Genomic DNA, 25,013 nt, shown 5'->3' on the forward strand with positions numbered 1-25,013 from the left:
CGAAATTCTGTTCATTGTTAAATAAGAAATTGAAATTCCTAATCAAATAGGTGTTGTATTCCTTGTTCATCAAGGACTTGATTGGACCCTAATATGTAAACAGTTTTATAAAGGGTTCTATGGCTTTAGCTTAAGAATGCTTTCATAGAGAGGAGAATAAAACTCTTAAAAAAGAACATTAAGTGCACGTTTGGATTCGGCTGAAAAGGAAAGCAGACGCGCCTCTACGTTTTTGTGTGGGTCCCGTGCACTGTTCACGAGACCCACAAGTACTTTTTTCAGCAAAAATAAATTTAATACTGGGTCCCACAGCACTATTCACACATTTAAAAATTATTTTGCTACAATATTTTTAGTTTTCAGTTTTCAACAATAAGCGGTATTCAAACAGACCCCGAGTAAAATAGAGAGAAAAATTGCAACTTGAGAATCTCATATGTTTGAGAGGTTGAGTATTGAATGATATTGAGTATAGTTGAATTGATCTCCTCTCTTATTGAAATCAAAATGAAATAGAAAAATATTGTAGAGAAAATTAATATTGAGATGTCGAAGCAAAAGAGATAGAGTACACGAGAGTTATGTGGATCTTGTCTCTTATTGAAATCAAAATGAAATCGAAAAATATAGTAGAGAAAATTGGGATTGAGATGCCAAAGCAAAAGAGAAAGAGTACACGAGAATTACATGACTTGACCTGATAGTCTACTTCCCCAAGATAAAGTCCTTAGCAGCTACATCTTTGATATTAATAGTATGTCCCATTTTATTATTATAAAATTGGTTGATTAGTTATTACTTTGTAAAACTAACTAACTCTCTCTCTCTCTCTCTCTCTCTCTCTCTCTCTCTCTCTTACATAAAAAAAAATTACGTACACATGGGTTTAACAACCATATGAGGGAAAAGGAAAAGTATGTCAATAGGCACCACTTCAAGTCTTCAACTGTTAAGCTTGATGTATGTTGGAATAATGGCAAGGAAGTAAATTGGATGTTGCTTTAAGTGTCTAAACAACCTGAGAGTTAGAATACTTCTTTTGAAATTGGCTTGGGGCTTACACCTATAAGGCCTTTATCTTACAAGATTACAAGAGGGAAGGATAACAAGAGTCTTTCTAAGGGAGAGGGAGAGAGCTATCGGGCCTTTCTAAAACTTTAGGCTTGAAAATTTAAGCTTGTCCTCTATCTTTTGAGTCTTATCTTTTTTATAGATGAAGAGAACCATGGTAAGTCTTGAAAAGTAACCTGAGTTGGTAGAATCAACTCAAGTTAAACTGTCGGTAGAAGCTTATCCTTACTAAGCAGTAGTCTGTCTGAGAATCTATCAATCCGTCTAAAAATCTATCAGACCTCTTTTCCTTTTATTATTATCATTATTATTATTTAGTACAATGGACCCCAAAATTTGGGACTAAGGCTTCGTTGTTGTAGTATTATTATCTAATACGACAATAAACTAATTTGTTGAGACTATTTTGTTCAAAAAACCCCCTAACCTATTTGCCATGAGTTTAGAAATTATATCATAGCTAACATTACAGGCTTATTGGTATAAAATGACCAAAAACTTTTGCATTCACAATCAAAGTTTGTTTGCTTCAATGCAAGCCTCCCAATTATCTTCCAGTAGTGCTTGAAGAGGATACCGGCATTCCACCAGGCCTTGGCGATTTGAGGAGATACAATTAGCAAAGTAGCTGTCCAATTTCCTTTTCGTATAGCATTTCATATAAGTAAGAATAATGATTTGTACGTTAATCCCAAAATCAACAATCTAAACAAAAACATGCATGCTAAGAATTTTTTATTAGATATTTTAAATTTGCGTAAAGAAGTAAGCAAATACTAAATAGAAATGTATTTAACGTTTGTTTGCTGCAATAACAAGCCTCCCACCTATCCTCTAGTGATGCTTAATGAAGAGACCACGAATTCCATCAGGCCCTAAACAATTAATTTTAGGAGATTCATTTAGTGCCTAACTCCTCTTTATTTGGTATTTCATACAATAAGAAAATGATTTCTACAACTACAAACATCAACACTCTAAACAAAAACATGCGTGCTAAGAACTTTTTTCTGTTAAATATTCTAGAGAGAAATGAGTAAATGTATTTTGGACCAAATTGACAATCCTAAACTTAGGAGTAAACTGCAATTTATTTGTTATCTTTCTATCCTTAATTCATTATTCTACAAATGCTTATACTTAGAATTTAGAAATAACATACATGTAGTCATTGAAAAACCAACAGCAACCAATTAATGTTTAGTACAACATTTAATAACTTGCCGTCATATTTATTGGTTCCTGAATAAAACAACAGAGAGAAAAAGGCAGGAGCAAAGGTTGGGTTCAGTGCACAAGTAAACTGGACTCGTTGTAATGTGAACACATAACAATTATTCAACATGTGTTCAAATTCCAATGGGTCCAGTGCAAGAGAGCATTAGACATACGGCTATTCCAAAAGCCACATAGCATTCACAGTGAGCTCAATAAATGTCTTTTTTCTTTTCTTTTTTTCCAAATTTTGATTAATCAATCCCTATTTTTATTCCAAGAAGCTCAATAACTCATCAACAAAATATTACAAAACTACAGTACCTCAACACCAATAGGCTTGCTAAATGATGTCTCTCTTTAATTGTTTATTCTCTACCAACTCTCTTTCTACAGTACCAAACAAGAAAACATCTGAATGAAATAAAGAAAAAAAAAAAAAAAAAGTAGAGAATTCATTTGAGTAATGTTTTTCTTTTTTTTTAAAGGTGGATTGCTAAAATAGAAAAATGACTTTCAAGTAAAAATTGTTTGAAAATTGGCTGTAGTTCACTGTAAATGCTTACAGTGGCGTCTGCTTAAGAAAAAAAAAAGGCATATAATGAGCAATTATTAAGCTGGTTGAAACTTGCAATAGGATGAAATAGAACGTAAAGCAAATGCTCCCCACGCCCCTTTTTGAAGCTACAGGCTAGAATAAACGTAAAGCGAAACCATCTACAAACGTATTTCATATACAAATCAATTAAAGAGAAAAATAATAATATCCCAGAAGATATGTTACAGGCACAAATATGATGATGATGTGAATTTTAACATTACACCATGTGCAACATATGTCACACGAAAAATAAAAGTTTTCTTCTTCAAATGAACAATGGATTGAACTATGAACTACTAACTGCGTATCTCTCAGCTTAGTAAGCCACTATTGGACCAAAACAAAATTAATCAAAAGAATAATATTACAAGTCAAATAATATAGTCACAGACCGCAAATACAACTCACTGTGACATGGATTCGTTTTATATCAATAAGGTCAATCACTCAAATGTACAAATATAAATCTGATAGTCCTTTCTTCTGTTCTGTTCTATGCAATTCTTCACATCCCAGATTAGGATGGCTGATTTTTTCTCTGTGCACCTAAACGCGGAGCAGCAGGCTTGGCTCCTCGACCTCGGCCAGACGATAAAGGCTGAGCCCTTGTAGCTGGTGCAGGAGCAGCAATGGCATTCCAAAGGTCATCATCAGCTGATGCAGCTCTTCTAACATTCAAAGGCTTTGATGTTTTTGGAGCTGGCGCGGCTATGGAATCCCACAAATCATCATCTTCATCATGTTTGGTCACCTTTGCTGCATTTTTCGGTCGTAAACTTGTAGCTGGGGGAAGGGGAATGAGAAAAATTCCATTAAAAGACTAGCTGAATGCAAGACCAAACACTAAAAGCAACCAGGAGCAAATAGTATAAATGAGTAAGCATTTGTATCTTTTACTATTCACGCACAGGTGATGAGAAGGGTTTTCAAGTACACAATAGAAACAAGATAGAATAGCAAAAGTAACTATGAAGCTTCTATTACGGAAAATCTGGTTGTTAATGTGCATATACTGTGTCAAGACAATCTACAACATAGCCATGTTCCCAGAGTTTTGGGGTCAGAATGGATCCTCAACAAAGCAATCGGGGTTGGCCACATGTATTAGGGGACACCCCAAGTTGTGCCTATAAGGATTTCGTTTAAACTAAAATTACTAAATTATACGATGGCTACCAACCTACAACAACCCTCCTTTTTCCAGGCTTGTCAGTTGTGATCAACTGTGAGCAAAATATGACACTAAGCACTGATATAGGCAGAGTTTGTCAAGGCATATATATAGGGCAAAATAATAAGTTGCAAGTTGCTATTACTCTAGAGAAGAAACACATCCAAGTCACAATCAAAAATCCAAGAAGAAATGTCTTCTTTTTTCTTTTTTTTTCATATGAGGCATGCCAAATGACAATAGCTAAATGCACACTTCTAAATGAGAGGTAGTTCAAACAGTAATCAGACTTCCCACCAGTAACAATTATATTCAAGCTGGACTAGGCTACCAGTTGTGAAGCCAAAAAATAAGTCTACCGAGAGCAAGCTAAATATATCAATATTTATTTTGCTAGGTATACAGGAGGAGGGGAGTTGTTTGGGTTTGAACCCCAGTGCCCAAGCACAAGAGGTGTGGAACCACTGGGGTATCCCTCGAGCCTGTAAAAATATCAATAATTTTTAAATCCAGAAAATAAAACATATTTTCTTTCATTATAAAGTCATGTGTAATTATCCTTTAAATTATATTAATCACACTTAATATCTTTAAACATTTTAAATCAAGATTATTTTTGGTTAAATGAATTAAAGATTACATATGAAAGTATAACAATAGTTTTAGAAAACATTAAATCTATACAAATCAATTAATTTCAACTACGTTAAATAATGTCACTTTTATATGCCTTAACATATACAATATAATATAAGAGAAATATGACAATAATATAAAATGAAAAATTTTCTTTTATTTATGGATGACAACAGAGACATCCACGGTTCAAATCCCCCCACCCCCAACTTTTGACATGTAAAAAAAAACATTTTTGTATCCCTAACTCTCTCTGTATACAAAATGAAAAGGAGATTTTTTTTGGAAAAGAAAAGGAGAATTTACTAAAAATATTTTCTCATATATTTTTAGAAACATATGCATTAAATGCTCCTAAAGTTAAGGAGTTCTGTAAGGCAAAAAAACTGCAAAGTAAATGAGACATTAGTACTTTAAACGAGTGTTTGCACAATTTTTTTTGTAAATATGAAGGGAACATTAAGTAAATTTACACATAATTTAACATTTCATTAATGAATTTATAGGGAGTATGGAGGAATTTTAAAAAGCCAAGGGGGCCTGTTCCCCCCTCCCTCCGCCTGTAGGCTACACCAAGCAACTCAAGATTAAATCCATTGATCAGGCATAGAATTTACGTGGGCAAAATTACTTATTGAAATTCAATGCGTGCGTGTGTGTGTTAGAATCAAATTAAATCTAGTGTAACTCTTTATTAATGTTAAATCATTTGGTAACTTTTTATTAGGTTAATACTTTGAAAATCACAACATTAAATTATAAATTCTATTTGTTCTTAACATGCACACCCAATTTGTGTTATCAAATGTATTTACTATCTCATCCCCAAATTCATGTTTTGTAGATAATTTTAAGGTACAAAAGAATAAAATAAAATAAAAATAAAAAACCTTGAAATTTAAACATGTGATAAATAACAGTCATTGATTTGGCATAGATGACATCTGGTGTATCTAAGCCATCAATCGATCAAGCATAGAAGACATTGGCGACATGTGTCAAGATCAAGTTATATAACTTCTTATTAACATTACACCACTTACACTTAATACTTTTTATTTGGTTAATATTTTGAAAATCATATAGTTGGATTATAAGTTCTCTTTGTTCTTAACATGTATACCAAAGTTTGCATTAATCATATTTATTTACTATCTGATCTATAACTCATGTTGTGTATAATTTTAAGGTACAAAAAATAAAATTTAAACATGTTATAGATGACAAGGAAGTTGATCTCTAATCACCTAAGTTACACACACATCTAATGGGTCTTGAGCCCACAACCTCACCCTCCACTTAGGAACTTATACAAAGAGAAGGTGTCCTTTCAGTTAGAGCTCATTGACACTTAACAAAGAGAATTTATAACGTAATGGTAGATTTTTATAATAAAAAAATACATCCAATAGAAAGTTCTTTAGTAGTGTAACATTGACAAAAGTTACACCAATATATATAGTGGCGGAGCAATTTATAAAGCTTTTGGAAATTTATAATTGATTCTAAACTAAATTTTTTTAGTAATTTCTGTATGTGCAGTTAGACAAAACCAAACAATTGAGGTGTAAATTTGTCTCAATAAAATAATTATACATGCTACATGATCACATATAATTATATAATATAATAAACAAGCAAATTCCAATAACTTATTTGGGGAAAAAAAACACTTAGTAACAATTACTCAAACCATATTTATCAAATATAAACATCAAATAAACCATAACAAGCCAGCCACAAATATCAAATTTAAAATAAATAAAAATTGTAGATTATAAAAAGATGCTAGCTGTTAACCACTTGTTTATATTTTAAATATAATAAACACAATATACTACAAATATCAACTACGTGTCATCTATAACAGTAAGAGAATAAACAGTAGAACAACTAAACATAAACTCCTAAACTAACCACAAGCACTCAAAACATATCAACAGAGAGGTTCAACTGCGGCACTTTCGTTGAGTCCGGCTATAGTACAACCAGTGAGTTGAGGTGCCAAAACAATGACTTGCAGAGGCAAAGTGTTTAGATGTCGCAGCATGGCTACTATGGCTGCCATGTAAGGGAAATTTTTTTTGAGGTTTCTTTTTTTTTTTTTCAAGTAACGTTACATCTATATATACGTCTGTTAGAAACTTTATTTTTTCTTTTTTGTATTTGGACAAGTCCTTATTCCTGATTTACATAGAAGAGGAATCCTAATTTGGAAGGGATTCTTTTTGCTTATATTGCGGATTTGAAATTTGGTGCTTAGATTTGTAAAGATTATGGGCCAGATTGTATTTTATTGGGTTGTTTCATTTGATTTTTTTTTTTATTTTTTTTTATTTTCTTATCTCAGAATCTGGGGGGGCCGGTATGTTAATTTCCCTAAATTTTTTTAATTTTCCCCATTTTATCAGTATTATAAATGGAAATTTGAAAATTCAGGGGGGCCCTGGCCCCTCCCTAGCTCCGCCCCTCCCTAGCTCCGCCCCTATATATATATATATCTTCCGGTCATGGACCAGTTGGGGCAGATGGATAAACCATTTTAACTCTTATATCCACTTTTACCAAATGGTAAATACTGTCAGCAACTAAAAGTTGAATGGATAATCTACCTTGTTTTGGCTGGGAAGCAGATTGTGAGACTGGCCGCTTTTGAGCTGCTTGAATGTTTGCAAGAGAGGGAGATGGCTTTGGCTCTTCAAGTGGTTCAATATCATCCCAACCATCCTTGTCATTTTCATGCTCTTCATGGATTCCATTTTCAAGCTCTCCCCATCCATCCGTTGAGGTAGGAGATGGAGGTACAGGTTGATCAGCAAAATCTGGGGTGGAATTGACACGGATAGGTGCTGTACTTGGAGTATCCATCACTAGGATTCAAGCAAAGTAATTAAAGTGAGATTGAATTTCAAATAAATGCACTCACATAAACTTATGTATCAATTGGTTGTCGCAATCAATTAAGTGCATTTTCTAATATTAGTGCCAGAATTTTTTTTGTTGAGTAATAAGAATCGTATTAATCAGGAAGAAAAAGCGAATAAAGCAAATACAAGTTGTTCATGATGGTGAACACAAGAAATAGCAACAGATAACAACAAAGATAGAAAAAGCAACTTAAGGGACAATTCTAAGGGAAGTAAGAAACTCAATAATAGAAGAGCAATTTGAAGAACCCCAGCACCTAGACCAATCAAAAAGAGTATTCGGGCTAGAGCTTGTAACTGAACAAGCGATTTCTCTTTAGCCTCAAAAGAGCGCCGATTTCTTTCCATTCAAACAACCCACATCAAACAACCAGGAACCATATTCCATTTGTTCAAAGAAAATTTCCCCAGCCAATAACTCCAACAAAACACCAAACTCTCCACAGAACTTGGCATGACCCATTAGATCCCAAATACTTGGGATATTCGCACCGACAAAGAGTAAGCTATAGGACAGTGTAGGAGAAGATAATCCACAGATTCCTCATTACAGCAGCACATACAACACCGATTCGCCAAAGGGAGACCCCAGAGCATCAAATTATCCAAGGTAAGTATCCAACCATGAGCTGCTGTCCACTTGAAGAAAACCACCATTTTAGGAACCTTAACTTTCCAAATACCCTTCCAAGAGAAACTAGGGATAGAAGCATCCCAGATCTTATTATAATTGGACCGAATATCAAACTTACCATTCCCATTAAGACACCAATGGGAACTATCACACCCAACACCCCTAGGAATCCAAGATTGAATGAAATCAAGGAAAGTGAAGGCAGCTTTTAATTCCCTCTCGTGAAAGTCCCTATAAAATCTCAAATTCCAAAATCTATCATTTCCACCCTCCTGATGACACAATACATCAAAATGCAAGCTTCCTTGTCATTTGAACACGCATATAATTGAGGATAGAGCATTTTAAGTGAGATATCCCCAATCCACTTTCCTTGCCAAAATGCATATATATATATATATATATATATATAACTTCAGAGAGACGAAAAAATTAACATAATTAACACATTTTGCTCTACCCTGTTCCTGTACTGTGCACAAAGTAAGCCCTTACGTACCAACCCACCCTCTTTTTTTCTTCCAACAACAGAATAGAAGCAGTCTACAAGAATATGCATGTCCCAAAACTGTTCCACAATCAGTAGCCGATACCTCCTTAACAAAGATAGACACACCAGACCTCATTTATATTTATTTACTAAAAAATCCTACAGAGTTACAGTCTGACAGATACCACATAAGCTATTCAATTATGAAAGTTGAACAAAACAGGCTTTATGGCTCCATTAATTACCGGTTACCACCATAAGCTCTCTTGCCATGAAATATCTACAAATTTACCAAATTTAATCCAGTCATTCTACTAATGTCTATCCAATAACCCATACATGGGCAATAGCAAAAAAAAAGTGTTATCACAAGGCCCAGATTTGCAATAAGCTGGCAAAGGAAACAAAAAGACAAGTTATCAACATGCCTACCTGAACTGGCATTGGAAGAAGTAGAAGTTAGGGGTGCACTGGAAGTCACAGGAGCAAGTGGAGCTTGTTCAGAAGGTTTGCCCTTGAGAGTCAAGGAGCTCATGGCCCATCTGCATAGGTACCATGAGTTTCAAGTCAATAGTAAGGTAAAGATGCATTTTCTAATATTCTGAGTTTAGAACCAATTATGGAAGAATGGAGTTGAAAATCAAGGTATTAATAGAACTATTCAAAAGCAATTGAATTTACAAAACAGGCACAAATGGAGATTTATTAGCGGCATGTTTGGGTTTCTTTTTTTTGGGTAAGTTGCACACTGTGGGTTCCCATTAATTTTTGATAAGTACACCCTCCATCCCATAAATATGGAAGGAGTATGTGTAATTTGAGCTAGAGCTTATTTGCATGGCATATTTCGACATTTGGATGTCCCATATCTTAATAAAGGTTGATTTTGTAAAATGCCATCTCTATATAAACACCAAAAAAAATATTATAAATCATTTAATTATATATAGAAAATGCCTTCGTTCCAACAAGTGCTAGAAACAAGCCAATAGATTTGATTACATGCTATCAACAACATAATAAAAGAGATATTTAAGATCTGAAATTTAAAAATTTTAAAAATAAAAAGAAATCCCATTTACAAGTTACAATTTAGGATTAGCAATAGAGTGGAACAATACATAATTTTTTCACCCATGTACTTTTAGTACCCAGTTTCACATAAAATACAACAGCTTGGAATCATTCCAACAATTTGTCTCAATTTTGAATGAAAAGAACACATACATACATACATACATGTGTACATTCAAAACTCACCCAAGTAAACTAGCATTTCCAGGTATTGATGGCAACCCATGGCCTGCACCTCCTGTATCTCCTGAATTTGCCTATAAATGACCACAAAGGGGAAATAATCAACATAAAAATTATGAAAGAATGGAGCAAAACCAAATATCAGCATCATATATTCTAGTTCAGACTCATTTATCAAAAAAATATACATATTCTAGTTCAGACTCAAGACCTTCTTTCCCTAAAAATTAACTACTTCTTAGTAAAAATACAACCAAAAAGAAAGAAAGAAAGATTGACAGGAGAGACAGGAAGACTTATCCACAAAAGGAAAGGAACAAGATACACATTACTTTCTTCTGATATCAAAAGCACCACTAAAAATGCACAAGCTATAAACGATTCGCTCGAGTATAACCTAATATACATATCTTTCTACATTCGGCCAAGAACATCACCTTTATGATAAGAAGCACAAAAAAAAATAACACAACAAAGCAAAAACGTTAAGGGCAGAAACCCTATCTTAAAATAAAGAAATATGCTATCTGATTTAAGCATAATATGCATACTTCAAATAAGTTGTGTTCTTCTTCTTAAGCAGATAACTTTACTTAACAAGCAAGGAGCACTTCACAACATTAATTTCGCGCACACACTCTGGCCTCACGCACATGGCAAAAGAAACAATAAGCTTCAGCTCTGTAATTCTTTGAGGGAACTTTGTGAACACAACCTGTGAACATGAGGTCTTTCGTCTATTTTTAATATATACCACTTATTTAAAGTAAAAACCAATAAACTTCAGATCAGTTTGTATCTAGAACTTTTCTTCGAGCAGGTGGGATGCTGGTGTCGCAAGAAAAAATACTAGCTGGGGGGTGCTATGGTCAGCCAAGGTGGGAGAGTCAAAAAAAGATCTGTGTAGGTACAAGGGTGTCTGTACTACAATGGCCATAAAAACATAATATCACAGACCATTACTTCACTAATTCTTGCATCATAGATGTGATGTCAACAGGAAATACATAAGAATTGATTCAGGAAAAAACGTGGAAGTCCATTATCAAAAGGAAAAAAGTGGAAGTCATTAGATGCAAGCTAGTGAAGCTACACTCACGCACACAATACTTATCTCCTCAAATATACAAGCAGATTTTATAAACAAAAGTTGCGCTTTAAACCAAAATACCACGAATTTTTTTCATAAGTAAAAAATAATTAAAAATAAAAAGAATTTAAAAACACACCTTCTCTTGGAATTGCTTCAGCATCTGCAAAAATTGATCAACAGCTTGGAATGCTTTCGAGCGAACATCACTGTTCAAAATTAAAAAGGAAGACAACACAATGGCTCAAACACTGAAAATACTTCAAGGTCCAACAATAAAACAAGTAACCATGTTAAGAACATAAGACACAGAGAATAGAAACAAAGAAATTGAGTACAAAAGAAACAAAGAATAAGAATAATAATAATAATAATAATAATCCCCACAGGGAGTTAAAGTAGCATCATAGAAATTCATCTTTTTATGAATATGATTGCTAATTTAATGTCTACAGATAGAAGAAAAATTATTGCGCCTAATGATCCTATCATTTAAAAGAGCCCCAGGAAAACATGTGTGATATTAATTAATAGTAAATAAATCTAAGGAGGCCAGTGTTCAAAACCACAAGCATTGTTCTCCCAGGATTAACCGTGTCTGATTTATAAAGTAATCCAGACTATCTGCTCCTAGCAATAAAATATTACTGGATCAAGGGCACATTTCTTAGGATTGACAGGCCACTGGACAGTTAGTTGGAAAGGGGAAGACTTAATCAACATAAGAAATAAAATAGGACAGGCAAAAACAGTTGAATAAATGGAAACGAGTGTTAAAAAAGCACAGCCCCAAACGTTTACACCAGGAAAATGGCTAAAATAATAATAGGCAAATCATTTGAAGAATAGTTAACCTGTCAGGATCAATGGTAAGTACAACGATATTCGGTAGAATCCGAGTTGCAATCTCAGTGACGTCATAATAAGAACTGGTGGCACATAGAGCCATGATCCCTGACACAATAAAATTTTGAATTGGTCCACAAACTAACTGGTACAACAACATTGGAGTTAATCAACATCCAACATTTAAAGAATTGAAGATGGAAGATAAAATGCACAATTTTTTTATTAACCAAACGTAGAAATATTTTTAATGCCAAGAACTTCATGAATAATGAGGTGAAAGAGTTGCCACAAACAAATATCATAGAGTTCTGATACCTGCTCCTCGGGCAGGCGAGAAAGTATCACGCAATGCACGAACAGTAAATGCATTAATCAAAACTCTCTTCCTTGTCTGCATTGTAGATATGAACCCATCAGTTGACACTCACAAAAGGAACATTTAGCAAAATATGCTTATGACAACCAATTAGACCATAATGTAAAAAGGAAGAAAGTATGACATTTGAGAAAAGCATATCAAACAAGAATATCAAGTTATTCAGGATGCCAATGAATCAATAAAATCCGAAATTGCTGATACTAACCCCTTCATTTAGGTGACTTGCAATATTCCCAAGTAAAATGGTAGTATTTGTTCTGATTGCTGGCTCTTCATCAACCTGCAAGATTTACAAAACTGAGAAACCTATTGAACATAAAAGAAAAAGAAAAAGAAGTTGTCGTCAACTAAATCAATATAGGCATTTAATGATCAATAAAACCAACTTAAGTCATTAAACAGGAAGTCCAAAATATGAGTGAATAACCAGCTCTTTATAGGCTCCACTTCTCCAAACAAATGGTTGAAACTAACCTGCAACTTTGAGAGATACTTCAATAATGACCCTGAAATAGTACGTTGAGAAAGCTGCAATGACAAGTGAAATAGGAAAACCATTTAGAAAGGAGTAAAAAAAACACAAATAATCATCTACCATTGATTAATAAAATGACCGGGGAAAAAAACCCATGAAATGCAGACTCAAGATGATAACATAAGGAAGAGAATTGTGTTGCATCATTTGCCCGTAAATATTATGGTACTACAATTTCAATCACAGCATTAAATTAGCTTGAAACAACAATTTGTTGGGCATGGGCAAGAAATACTGAACATCCTCTGCCATTTTGGCTTCCATCTAGGGTCATATTCTCCATCAAATCACAAGCCATCATGTCTTTTTAGTTCCTTGACCTTTCTTTCCCTGTACTCTTTCTCAGCCTTGAAGTGAATTTAACTTAATTCAAACCACTCTAATTTAGGCATGAACCAAGCAAGCTAGAGGACATTCTCTCATCTTGTAAGACACGGTGCAAGACAGCTTGCAAAGGGTGGCCAAACTGTATGGTGCCCCGCCAAGAAAAAGACAGAAGCCCAAGAGTCATTAAAATAGGTATGCCAATGAGCTATGATTCAAATGACACTACCTCTCACAAGAATGGAAGGAGGGTGAGGTTGTGGGTCCAAAACCTACGACATGTTTTGTACAGCAACAAAGCCTTGGTCCCAAAACTCAGCTTCGAATCCTCAACAAACTAATTAGACTAATGCAACAAATCAGCACTAATTATTTCTGCACTTTTTAAATGCAATTCATTATTCCTTCTCAAAAAATTCAACACTAACTACCAGAATTACTGCAGTATATACCTCATACATTACAGGGCTCCCATCAAAATCAACATTGGTTTTTATCAATAAATCCATTACACAGAAAACAAAGGAAATAGGAGTCCTAAAACCAGAAAATATGATGCACAAACCTTAGGAGCCAGAGTAAGCATGGATTTAAGAGTCAGTTCACGAAGGAAAGCAGATGTGTCAGAGAACCCGGTAGCAACATGAGGGTAAACCTAGTTGCAAACACCAAATGGAATTTTAGAATTTCTACACTGCTAAAACATAGATTAAAGAAGAAAAGTAATTAGAGTTTGCATGATTGTAAAAGACATTAAAATCTTTTACATCATTGACCGCATACTTGTTCATCAACAATTTGTGCTGATAACGACTCTCCATATTGATCAATATGTTGCAAGAGACCAACTCGAATAGCTCGGTCATTGGAGGCAAATAGTTTCACAATTGTTGGCAGCACCTGCATATAATTAATGAGTCAAGTTAGAGTAAGATCTAGAGTGAAAAGAGGACCAATAAAGGAGGGTGGAATAAAATAGCAATAGTGCCACAAACACTTTAAAAAAACAAAATAAATTTTTTGTTTGATAGGTAAAACTATACAAGCACCCAGCAGGTCTTGAACCGATAACGTCACCATCAACTTTGCTCTTACAAAGGGAGGAGGTGCCAAGGTAAACCCATGGACAAACTATGAAAAAATTATAGACTATAACTTTCTTGCTTGTTAGTTTTTCTTTTTTTCTTTTTTTCTCTGTAGCAAACTGCCTGTGTGCTTTTATTTTCATTGTATTGTTCTCTTCTTGACCAATGAAGTTAATTACTTATCCAAAAAAAAAAAAGCTCTGAACCTCCCCTTTTCAGTAGATAATCTTGAGGAAAGACCTAATGTGTTTTCTATTATTTTAATAAAATAAAAGAATTTTGTGTGTAGGAACAACAAGAAGTAGATTCATTCTATACCCGATAAGTACCAATACACAATGGTAGGATGATTGGTGGTATACTTTGATCATGGGCTATAGCTATTCATTGAATGACCATGTAAGCCACCTCTGGACCCTTTTTAAGGTATTAAATGAAGAAACGTCTCTATGTAAAGTAAGAAAATTGCTCCTTTGCATTTGTCAAAATTTTACCCAAAGCTGATTGGTGCTGTATGTGCAAATGCAATGGTGAATCTTTGATCACCTTTTAATTCATTGCCCTATTGCTTCGTATCTGCGGTCCATGATTTTGGTTTTGTTTCAAGTTTCATGGGTGATACCAAAATCTGTTGTTAGGCTTTGAGCTTGTTGGGAAGGTCTTTTTGGTTGTCATCGAAATGGTCACATTTGGATGGTTATCCCCCATTGTTTGATGTGGTGCATTTGGAGGGAAAGGAATAGTTGGAGTTTTTAAGACACCGAAAGTTCTATGCATAATCTTAAGTTCTTCATTTTTAGAACTTTTTTTTTTGATAAGTAACAAAGAAATTTTATAAAAACACACAGCCCAGTACATAGGAAATGTACAAAAAGGCAAAACATAGGAAATTTTAGAACTCTTTTGAATTAGTTGTCAGCCACAAGGAATCTCTCTTTATTTTGTATTATCAATTTGTTAGATTTATTCAATTTTTGTAACTATTGTCTAACCCAGTATATTTCCTGTATACTTAGGTGGCTCATCTTTTCTAATTTATATAATCTTATTACTTATCAAAAAAGGAATTGTTCCTTTGCACATACATAGATCTTATTCCTAGGGCATTAGATAGGGCATCGCAAAAACCGCTAGTTCATATAGAGATATCAAACTGGCTGAACCAGCAACTAGAGCTCTATGCATTATATGGACAGATATCAATCAACCCAGATCATTACAAGAAAAAAAAAATTTAACATCTGAAAATAAGGATATTGTAAAGGTACTGAAATAGAATGACCTTGGCACTGAATTCTTCTGTCGAAAGCCAGGAAGCCATTTTCAACAAGGCAGCCAAAGCAGGGGCAGCAGCTGAACCAAATTCAAGTGCAGAAGCTAACAATGGAACTAACTGTAGAGACATGAAAACAAAAACATAAGCTGGCATTCAAAGACATTTCAAGTAGATATATAAAATTAGAATTTCCGTGTCACACCTTTTTCAGAACAATTGGACGAGGAAGCTGCTCTGCTAAATTTGGAAGCTTGCGGAAGAAGGTATCCTTTTCAACACTGTCTTTTAAATTTAGAATCTCCATAAAATGTATTGTGTCCACCAGTTTATTTTGGAAATATTCTGCCAATCCATTGGTTGAAAAACTTTATAATAAGAGGAAAAAGAATGGCAGAGAAAAGAAAATCCAAGAAGCAACATTATGCCAGAAACAGAAAAGCAGAGCCGAGTATAAGAATTTATAGTGAATTTCACCAAAATAGGTACACCACTTGTCATAGCCACCACTCACAATGCACATCATGTAGCAGGTTACCAGGACTAGAGTTTCTCCAATATTATTAAATACAATCAAGTTTAAGAACTCACCACTATTTTCAATAAGCTTTGATGTATTCAACCTACGAGAAGGCATGGCACTTAAAAGCCGCTGATAATCTGGAAGCAAAGACTGCGGGGCAAGAAAACAGATGCAAATGAAAATTGAATCAAATCAACCAACACATGCATAAACAAAATAACACAACAATTAATATATTACTACAAAACAGAGGTAATGAAGGGAAAGGTTGGGTGAAGATAGTGTAGCAAAGAGGCAGGAAAATAACTCCAGAAGCTTACAATAAGTCATCACCAACCTGTCCATAGCAACAAAAGGCTAACCTTTGGAATGGAAGCAGTATTTTTCAGCTCCTCTGTTCTGCCCAACTTCATGCCGGAGAAGAGTTCATATATAAGACAGCCTATCAATTAAAATAAATAGCTTAGATTGCTTAAAGAAGCCTATAATGTAATATTAATAATAATAATAACAATAATAAGAAGAAGACATCATTTACACAAAAGTCAATGAGGCTGTAGATTTTTTTTTTTTTTTTGATAAGTAAGAAGAGAATATTATTAATAAGAGAAAAGCGAGAAAAATACAAAGAGTTCATGGTAGTGAACACATGAAAAAGGAAACAAAAAGACATAAGCAGCCCCTAAGTAAAAAGGCGTTCAGATAATACACAAGAATATGTTCAAAGCAAATATAGCATCATCGACACAGATCAGCCCAACATATTATGGGTCACAACAAGGTTTAAAAGACATGTATACCAACAATCACCGAGTGCAACAGTAAGAGAGAATCTATGATCCATCTCATGTAACAACAACAACCCAGGCTTAGTCCCAAAATTTTAAGGTCAGTTATGTATTCTGTATGATCCACCCCATGTACCAAACTAATTATCACATTTCATTCAAGCCAAAAAGGTAGCTTTGAGAAGCTTACCCAGGCCCCAAGAATCAATAGCCCATGGTGGTGATTTTCGGATTGCAGCCCAGTCTGAATTCACCAACTCTGTCGGTTTATATTGTGCTCCAACAAGCCATGCATATGGCTGAAAGGAATATTAAAAAATATCATGTGAGAAACAAATCCAAATCAAACAATCACCAAGCCACTTATGCAGGAAGCAGGTTTTAAATTATGATTAAACAACACACTTTGTTTTCTTTCTTTTTTGATAAGTAATAAAAATATATTAAAAGAAGAGGGGTGTCACCTGAGTATACAGGAAGTATACATCAAGGACAAAACACTTTCTTTGATGCCCTATTCGTTAAAATTTTTGCTTCTTAATTATTATTTTATAATCATTTCCATGCATGATTTTGTTTTAATTTCTCAGAAATGATACACTATATATCATTGCATAAGTCAAAAACAAATTGCAACTAATGGATTACATCCAAACATAAAGATTACCAGCACTGGTACAGTGGAAGCTTCATTATTAGAATCAAACTCCGATAGAACATCAAATGCATGCAACTTCCAGTCCAAAGTTTGTGTGACAACAACACTTGCCAAAGAAACATTTCCATGGACCTGAAGTAATCAAAGTGAGTCAAATAGTAAAAAAATGAACATTATAATAAGAGAAAGAGAAAAGTGGAAGAAGAACAAGAAGCTACCCAAAAAAAAAGAGCTAATATATTAAGCAGAAATCACAAACACATATATTTATGTAATTTAATATTAATGATACAAGTATAGTCCACTCAAGGATACTTACAAGTTTACAATCATTATTTAAGAAGCTCACAGCTTTGGCTATCTGGTGCAGTCCCCATGCATAATACTCATCCCTGTAACAAAGTCAAGTTACTACACGTCAAAATGATTTAAGACCACCAACCAATTGATCTTGATGCTTCAAACAACTGCCCTATATTTGGCATTGGACATCACACATAGAGACCAATAGATAGTGTCTATCTATTGCCAAACTATAAATCAACAAAAAGATGGCAGATTTAAATTATTTACAATGAAATGCTTACAAAAGGAGAATCTATGGCAAACAACAAAGTAATAAGTCATTAATATAAGTTTAAAGGAAACTATGATGCCCTAATATGTTCAAGTGAGTGAAAACATCTAGCCAATAGATATTTGGAAATTTCTGAAATTATCCAAATGCACTCTCATTGGGTAAACTATAATAGATACAGATGACTAGATTGCCCATACCTTTGTGTACCTTCTAAGCCAAGTTCCTTGATCTTTTCCGACAGTGGCATAACAGGCTCCGTGACAATGTAGATAGTAACCTTTGCAGTAGAACCATCAAATGTTTCAGCCTCAGTACTGTGAAGAAAGGATAAGATATTGGGATGTCTGACCTGAAAAGGAGCAAAAGCAACTTTATAAAGAATGCTAAAGCTTCTGGAATGTCAAACCATCAAAAGTAGTAGGTCTGGAATAAAAAATAGACGGTAACACATTAGAAAAGAAGCTTCTGGTGCAACTTCAAAAAGCCCACAGGTAGTTTCAGATAGACTTTAGTAGGCATGTGAGTGCCCAGGCATGAGTCCAAGAGACCCAATATACAACATTCCTTCTTACGTAGCAAACAGACTGGAGAGATTGCAACAGAATTTCTTTTGGGTGGATTATGGGATGAATTCAAATTCCACTTAGTGGAGTGGAATCCAGTATGCTCTCCAGTGAAGTAAGGCAGATTAGGAGCAAAGAAGTAGGGCATGAAATTTTAATCAAGCTTTGCCAGGGGAATGATTATGGCATTTTGGTGAGGAAAGAAACCATCTACGGTGATGTGTTATTGACTTTATATATGGAGAGGAATGGAGACAATAGACAACAAGGGTGACCAAATATACTTATGGATGACTGGATGTAACCCATGAAGAAGAATAAGGGCAGGCTAGAAGAGATTTGCAGACCATACTACTTTGGGGTTGGGCATGGTATAAGAGTGATTTTGGAATGATACTTGGAATCGGAATCAACCATTGAAAGCATTGTTTCTAATCCGATACTCAATTGCAGCGGATATGCTTTTGTACATACTTCTTTGGAGCCTTTGAATGAAAGGAGCGCACGCACATTGTTTAATATCTAATATCCCTAGTGGAGAAGGTTCAGATTGTTTAAAGTGGAGGCTGAAGATGATAGTAAGTTTGATATTTGCTTGTATTATGAAATAAGAGGCTCCAATGTCATAAGTTTCCCATGGAAGAGTATTTGATGAGCTAGGGCACCAAGCAAGGTACAGTTTTCGTAGGGAAAGTAGCATTAGTAAAAATTTGGCAAGCAATAGTCTTATAAAGAGACGTATAATTTTGGTGGATTGGATTGGTGTTGTACGCGAAAATTAGCAGTGCAACTATGGATCATTTACTCATCCATTGAGGAGTAGCCTATAACTGTGGTCATTTGTTCTTTCTTTGGGATTTTCATTGGATGATGCCAAAAACTGTTGTGGGTCTACATTTGGTTAGAAAAATTGGTTTGGGTAACAGAAATCCTCTGTCTGGAATATACTTACCGTGGGTAATATGGCGGGAGAGGAACAACAGTACTTTTAACAATGTGGAGGATTCAATGGTAGAGACAATCTTCATTTGTGATATTGATATTCAAATGGATTAGGATCCTTTGAGCTAGTGATATGTGCTTTATTGTAGACTTTATTTACTCAGTTTCTTTTAATAATAACTTTTCCATATTGCCAATGAGCTATAGCTCAATTGGCACTTCCTCCAATAATCATGGGAAGGAGGGTGCGGTCATGGGTTCAAAACCCATTGTGTGCGTGAGTAACTTAACAATAAATAAAAAAACTAATTCATCCACATTTGTAATTCTTTGGGAGATTTTATGTATACATAAATATCTCCTCATTGACTCATTCTAATATAATAATAATAATAATAATAACAATAATAATAAATAAAAAATAATAATAAAAAAGGAGGATTGTCAAGTACACTAAGTCACAGACTGGAAGCATATTAAGAGCAGTTTTCCATGTAGGGAAAGTGGAAAGAGAAGAATCAACTTCAATTGGCAGTACCATGAGATGAAACCACTATGTCACCTTAGAGACTCACTTCCATGAACTTCAAAAACGGATCCTTTTTGCACCTGCTAGTGTTTTTCTCTCAAGTATATACACAATCATCTATGCTTGCTTCACTAAGAAGTTATATTGTATCATTTCAAATTTTAGACACTCACAATCTTTAACCAGACTAGAAAATTGGGTAGACCAATATGATCAAAGAATTATCAGTTAAACCCCAAAAGTGACCATCAAAAGAAATTCTGATATTTAGTGCCCATTTGGGAACAGTTTATCTAGCTCTCTTTCTAAAAACTTTTTGTTAAAAGTGTGCTAAAGTATACTTTCACCTTGAAAATTTTTGAAAAAGTGAGAAAATGCAAAAAAAAGTGAGGTTTTAAAAAGTTGTACATAGAAGTTAAAAGCTAAAAACTGAGCTTATAAGCTGATGCCAAACACAGTATCTTTTCAAAGTTCCCAAGATTTAAATGACTTCCAAATAATAAAAGCTTCACTAAGTGTTATTCTGATCTCAATTTGTTAATATGCCATGACAAGACATAGGATTCTCTCTTCCACGAGGGATAACAACATTGCATTTTTCCACAAGAACATTTTTTGTTGGATACAATAATTCTAGAAACAACCAAAAAGGTCAAAGCAAAGAACCAACTCTCAAGATGCCAATGAGCTCTATCTCAAATCTCCTCTGAGCAAGGTGGAGGGTGAGGTCATGGGTTAAAGACCTACAGCGAGTGTATTGTAACTTACCAATTTTTTAAATAAACAAAAGAACAAAAACAAACAACCAACACTCTGGACTCAATCATATCTACAACAGCTATAAAGTTCAAAGCTCAGCCTTAAAGAATGTGACTCTCGCCTTTAGTCATTGAACTTAACAACAAGGGGATGCTTTAGTGCAATACTGCAATTAGAATATTGTTCAAATGAAGTTTGAGAACCCCACAAACATGCTGTTGGATATCACATATAATCTCCAAATGCATTTATAGGATGACCAATGAAAACAGGAATAACCATCCCCCAAATCCAGCCTTGGAGAATGCAAATCTATCCTATAGTCATGGAATTGGAATTGCACATTATTAAAAGAGATGCTTAGGTGCAGCTAGAATATTGTTTCAATAAAGTTTTAAAACACAAAAGTGCAGTTGAATATTGCGTATAATTATATCATATGCACTTATTCAATGAAAAACTCTATAAATGGCAAGGATGACTGCCTTTGGAAAAATGAAAACTGACTGCAAGCTAACCTATTTGAGTTTGAAAAACAGAATCATCCACATTGCATCATGTTCCTAAAATGTAGTTGGGAAAATAAGAGTATCAATCAAATAGTTAAACTGCAAATAGAAAATAATTTACAAAAGCTATTAAAAGCTTACAGTGCGAAGACGCTTGACACCATTTCGACCCGCAGCTAAATGTCCATCCTGGGCATTACTCCCGGAAAGCGAAAATATTGACACTAGAGACCCATCATCCTGAAAGTTACACCCGAATTTAAAAAGCACATCAACTTTATGGGGTGGGGGGAGGGGGGAATCAAGTAACTGTCAATAAGAAAACAGTGAAAGAAACAGACAAAAAAGCATTTCTACAGCCTAGAATCTAATGTGTTCCAGCATGGTTTGTAATAAATAACCCCCAAATACCAAAAAAATTATTGTAATTATATTAATGAAATAACCTATACTAAATTTACATGAACACACTGAATCTTTATGCAGATTCCAAATTCCTTACTGATAAACACTAAATTTGCAATATTAGTTTCTATTTGAGATAGCTTATTTTGGACAACTTGTTTTTCACGGTGAGGCTCGTTAAAAAGTGCGATTTTAATAAGTTATACCTAGAAAAAGTGAGGCTTCTAAAAATATCTAGCTAAATAAGCTAGGGAAAATAAACTGGCCAATATACCATAATAAACAGACAGTCAGTCATGTTATGTTTAACATTGAAAGAAAATAGACTAAAGATATACAAAACCTGTTTTCAGGGGGAAGAAAAAAAAAACTTTAATAGATAATAGTAGAGAAAAAAAAATTGTTAATAACGTAAGAAACTTTATTAAAAAAATAGTCAACCCAAATATACTGGAAATGTACTACAGTGGCAGAATTTAAGAACCCAAATTACAATGATCAAGAAGGAAAAAAATAAATAAACAAGAACATGAAGGCAAAACTAAGCTCCATTCAAGGAGAGTACAGAAGAAAAAAGACTCTAATCAAGGATAGACAATTCACAATCCTCAAAGCATCTAGCATTTAATTCCCTCCACAAGCACCAAAACAAAATGTGCGGCACAATCCTCTATAAATCTATATTTCTACGTCTTTTGAACTTGCCTTGCCAAGAAGCTAACAACTCAATAACTTTATGCGGCATAACCCAATGAATACCAAACAAACAAAACCATAGACCACAACTCATATGCTATAGGTCAATGAAGAAGAAGATGATCCACCGATTCCCCACACCTTTTGCACATATAGCACTACAATATGTCTAATCCAAAGAATATCTTTAGTTAAAATCTTACCTAAAGCGGCAGGTCCAAGAAAAGAACGCGACTCTACAAGGAACCTTCGATTGCCACACCATTTTCCAAGGAAAAGAAATGAAAGAAGAAGGGGATAGAGAGTGATAAAAACCTCAAAACCTCTTTTCATTGCTGGCTTCCAACAAGCTTTATCTAACCTCAAAACTTCTTCTCATTGCTGGCTTCCAACAAGCTTTATCAGCACCATAGCCTCGTACATCCATGGAATAAAGCATATCCAAAAACAGAGCCAAAGCTTCTAACTCCCAATCCTATACTGGACGATGGAGCTGGATGTCCCAATGACGCCTCCCATCAAAGAAACGCATGACCTCCAACACAAAAAACTCCCTTGCCCAGCTAATACCATACAACTCTGGAAAAGCTTCTTAAAGAGAACAATCCCCACACCATACATCCTCCCAAAACTTCACCTTAGTACCATCACCCACATCATACCGAAGAAACTTAGAAAAAGCCAACCAACTACTTCTAATGGCTTTCCACACACAAACACCATAGGTCCCTAACACAGGTTTTGTATATCAATTACCCCTAATAGTAAAGAAAACTAGAAACGCCAAAATGATGTTTTCGTTTCATTTCCTCACACATTAACCATTCATCCCTCTCTCTTCATTGGAAGTAATTGCTGCTAGAAACGATGATAGGTATGCCACCACCACCATGGAGAAATTTGTCTTCCCTTCCAGCTCTTCCGTGCCATCACACCAACTTGGCTTGTTTGACAAGGTCGTCCAAAACACCACAACAAAACCCAGACAACCAATCGGACTTCACCTTTTCCCCACAAGATTTCAGTTTCTTGTTGGGATTGCTTTAAAGTCATGGCAGCTTGGAGTACTGACAGAGTTAGGATGGTTTCAACAGCAAATCAATGGGTTGGGTTCAATGATGATTTTAGTTGATTTGTTTTTTTATAAGAAAAAATTTATTAAAAAAGAAATGCAAAGGGGTGCTACCAAAGTACCCAGTAAGTATAAAGGCAGAAGTCAAAACAGAAAATAAAAAGTAAAAAATAATAATTAATTAACTAATTAACGACAACTCAAGGTATCCAAAGTCCGCAGTAGAAGTATGAGAAGTATGAGAGGTTGATATGCGTTCATATAAGATCTTCAAAAAAAAAAAAAAGTTTAAAGCAACAGTCATTCCGTTCTTTTCAAAGACACCACATAGAAGAAGTATGAGAGGTTGATGTGCATTCATATCAGACCTTCAAAAAAATTTAAAACAACAGTCATTCCATTCTTTTCAAAGACACCACATTAAATACAATCGAACAGCTTTCCAAATGCCTCCCATTACTCCTCTAACCAAAAAGTCCCTTCCAGCATGATAACACCTCCATCACAAAATAAGGCCTAGGGGACATCAACCAAACAGAAAACCATAGACTACAATTCCCAAGCTACTGCACAATGTAAGAAAAGATGAGCCACATTCTCTCCATGGATTTTACACATAAAACACCAAGCTACAATAATTATCCCTCCCTTCATTTTTTTTTTTTTTTTTTATAGGTAATAAAGATATATATTCAAGAACGCTACTTTATGCAGAAAAACATAAGGCAAAGAGAGAAATACAAAGGGAAGAGCGAAAGAAAAAAGATAAAAAATAAAAAAAGAAACTAAGTACACAGGAGAGGGCTAAGGAACATAGGGAGAGAATCACTATAAGTGAGTCCCCAAGCCCTAGACCAGTCAAACAAAATTCCACTGAAAGAGGCCAAAAGCTGGTCATCTAAACTGTCCATGTCCTCAAACATCCTCCTATTTCGCTCCCTCCAAAGACACCACATCAAGCATAATGGAGCTAAATTCCAAATGCTAGAAAAATGTTTTCCAGGCCAATTCCACCAACCGAATAGAGTATCCGCAACCGAACCAGGCAAGACCCAACAAAACCCAAAAGATCTAAACACCAAACTCCACAGCCGATGAGTCTTCCCATAATGTAGTAACAAATGATCCGCCGTTTCCCCATTACTGTGGCACATGATACACCAGTCTACATAATCCAACCCTCTACCCCTCAAATTATCACCCGTAAGGATCCTATCCCATACAGCAGTCCACACGAAGAAGGAAACATGCTGAGGAGCCTTAACCTTCCAAACACCTTTTCAAGGAAACATAATGGGAAAGGGGCTTCTCAACTTATTGTAAAACGAACGAATATCAAAGTCTCCATTCTTTGTCAACTTCCATCGCATACGATTTCCGTTCTCAATAGAAGGAAGATTAGAGCCCAAGGTACGGAGAAAACCATCCACACCACCCATTTCCCAATCATTT

General features: G+C 34.7%; 1 protein-coding gene across 2 annotated transcripts in view; it reads right to left on the reverse strand.

Moving 5' to 3' along the window:
• Window positions 1–2,991: 2,991 nt before the first annotated feature.
• The window catches only part of LOC142636110 (uncharacterized), a 29,671-nt gene continuing 7,649 nt past the window's right edge, over window positions 2,992–25,013 (reverse strand). The window contains exons 1-21 of one of the 2 annotated variants that reach the window (XM_075810189.1): window positions 21,530–21,620; window positions 21,398–21,442; window positions 18,284–18,435; window positions 17,826–17,898; window positions 17,516–17,638; window positions 17,039–17,147; window positions 16,423–16,502; window positions 16,129–16,210; window positions 15,743–15,882; window positions 15,547–15,657; window positions 13,963–14,079; window positions 13,745–13,834; window positions 12,795–12,848; window positions 12,526–12,600; window positions 12,257–12,332; window positions 11,947–12,046; window positions 11,232–11,301; window positions 10,006–10,076; window positions 9,178–9,287; window positions 7,307–7,564; window positions 2,992–3,670 (exon numbers count right to left, since the gene is read on the reverse strand). In XM_075810189.1, coding sequence (XP_075666304.1) covers window positions 3,405–3,670; window positions 7,307–7,564; window positions 9,178–9,287; window positions 10,006–10,076; window positions 11,232–11,301; window positions 11,947–12,046; window positions 12,257–12,332; window positions 12,526–12,600; window positions 12,795–12,848; window positions 13,745–13,834; window positions 13,963–14,079; window positions 15,547–15,657; window positions 15,743–15,882; window positions 16,129–16,210; window positions 16,423–16,502; window positions 17,039–17,147; window positions 17,516–17,638; window positions 17,826–17,898; window positions 18,284–18,333 — 2,055 coding nt within the window. In that variant the 5' untranslated portion in view covers window positions 18,334–18,435; window positions 21,398–21,442; window positions 21,530–21,620 and the 3' untranslated portion in view covers window positions 2,992–3,404. Of the gene's footprint in view, window positions 3,671–7,306; window positions 7,565–9,177; window positions 9,288–10,005; window positions 10,077–11,231; window positions 11,302–11,946; window positions 12,047–12,256; window positions 12,333–12,525; window positions 12,601–12,794; window positions 12,849–13,744; window positions 13,835–13,962; window positions 14,080–15,546; window positions 15,658–15,742; window positions 15,883–16,128; window positions 16,211–16,422; window positions 16,503–17,038; window positions 17,148–17,515; window positions 17,639–17,825; window positions 17,899–18,283; window positions 18,436–21,397; window positions 21,443–21,529; window positions 21,629–25,013 lie in introns of those variants that run through there. The other variant, XM_075810188.1, reaches the window with a different exon arrangement.

Source organism: Castanea sativa, chromosome 5, assembly GCF_040712315.1.
Source record: "Castanea sativa cultivar Marrone di Chiusa Pesio chromosome 5, ASM4071231v1".
NCBI lineage: Eukaryota > Viridiplantae > Streptophyta > Magnoliopsida > Fagales > Fagaceae > Castanea > Castanea sativa.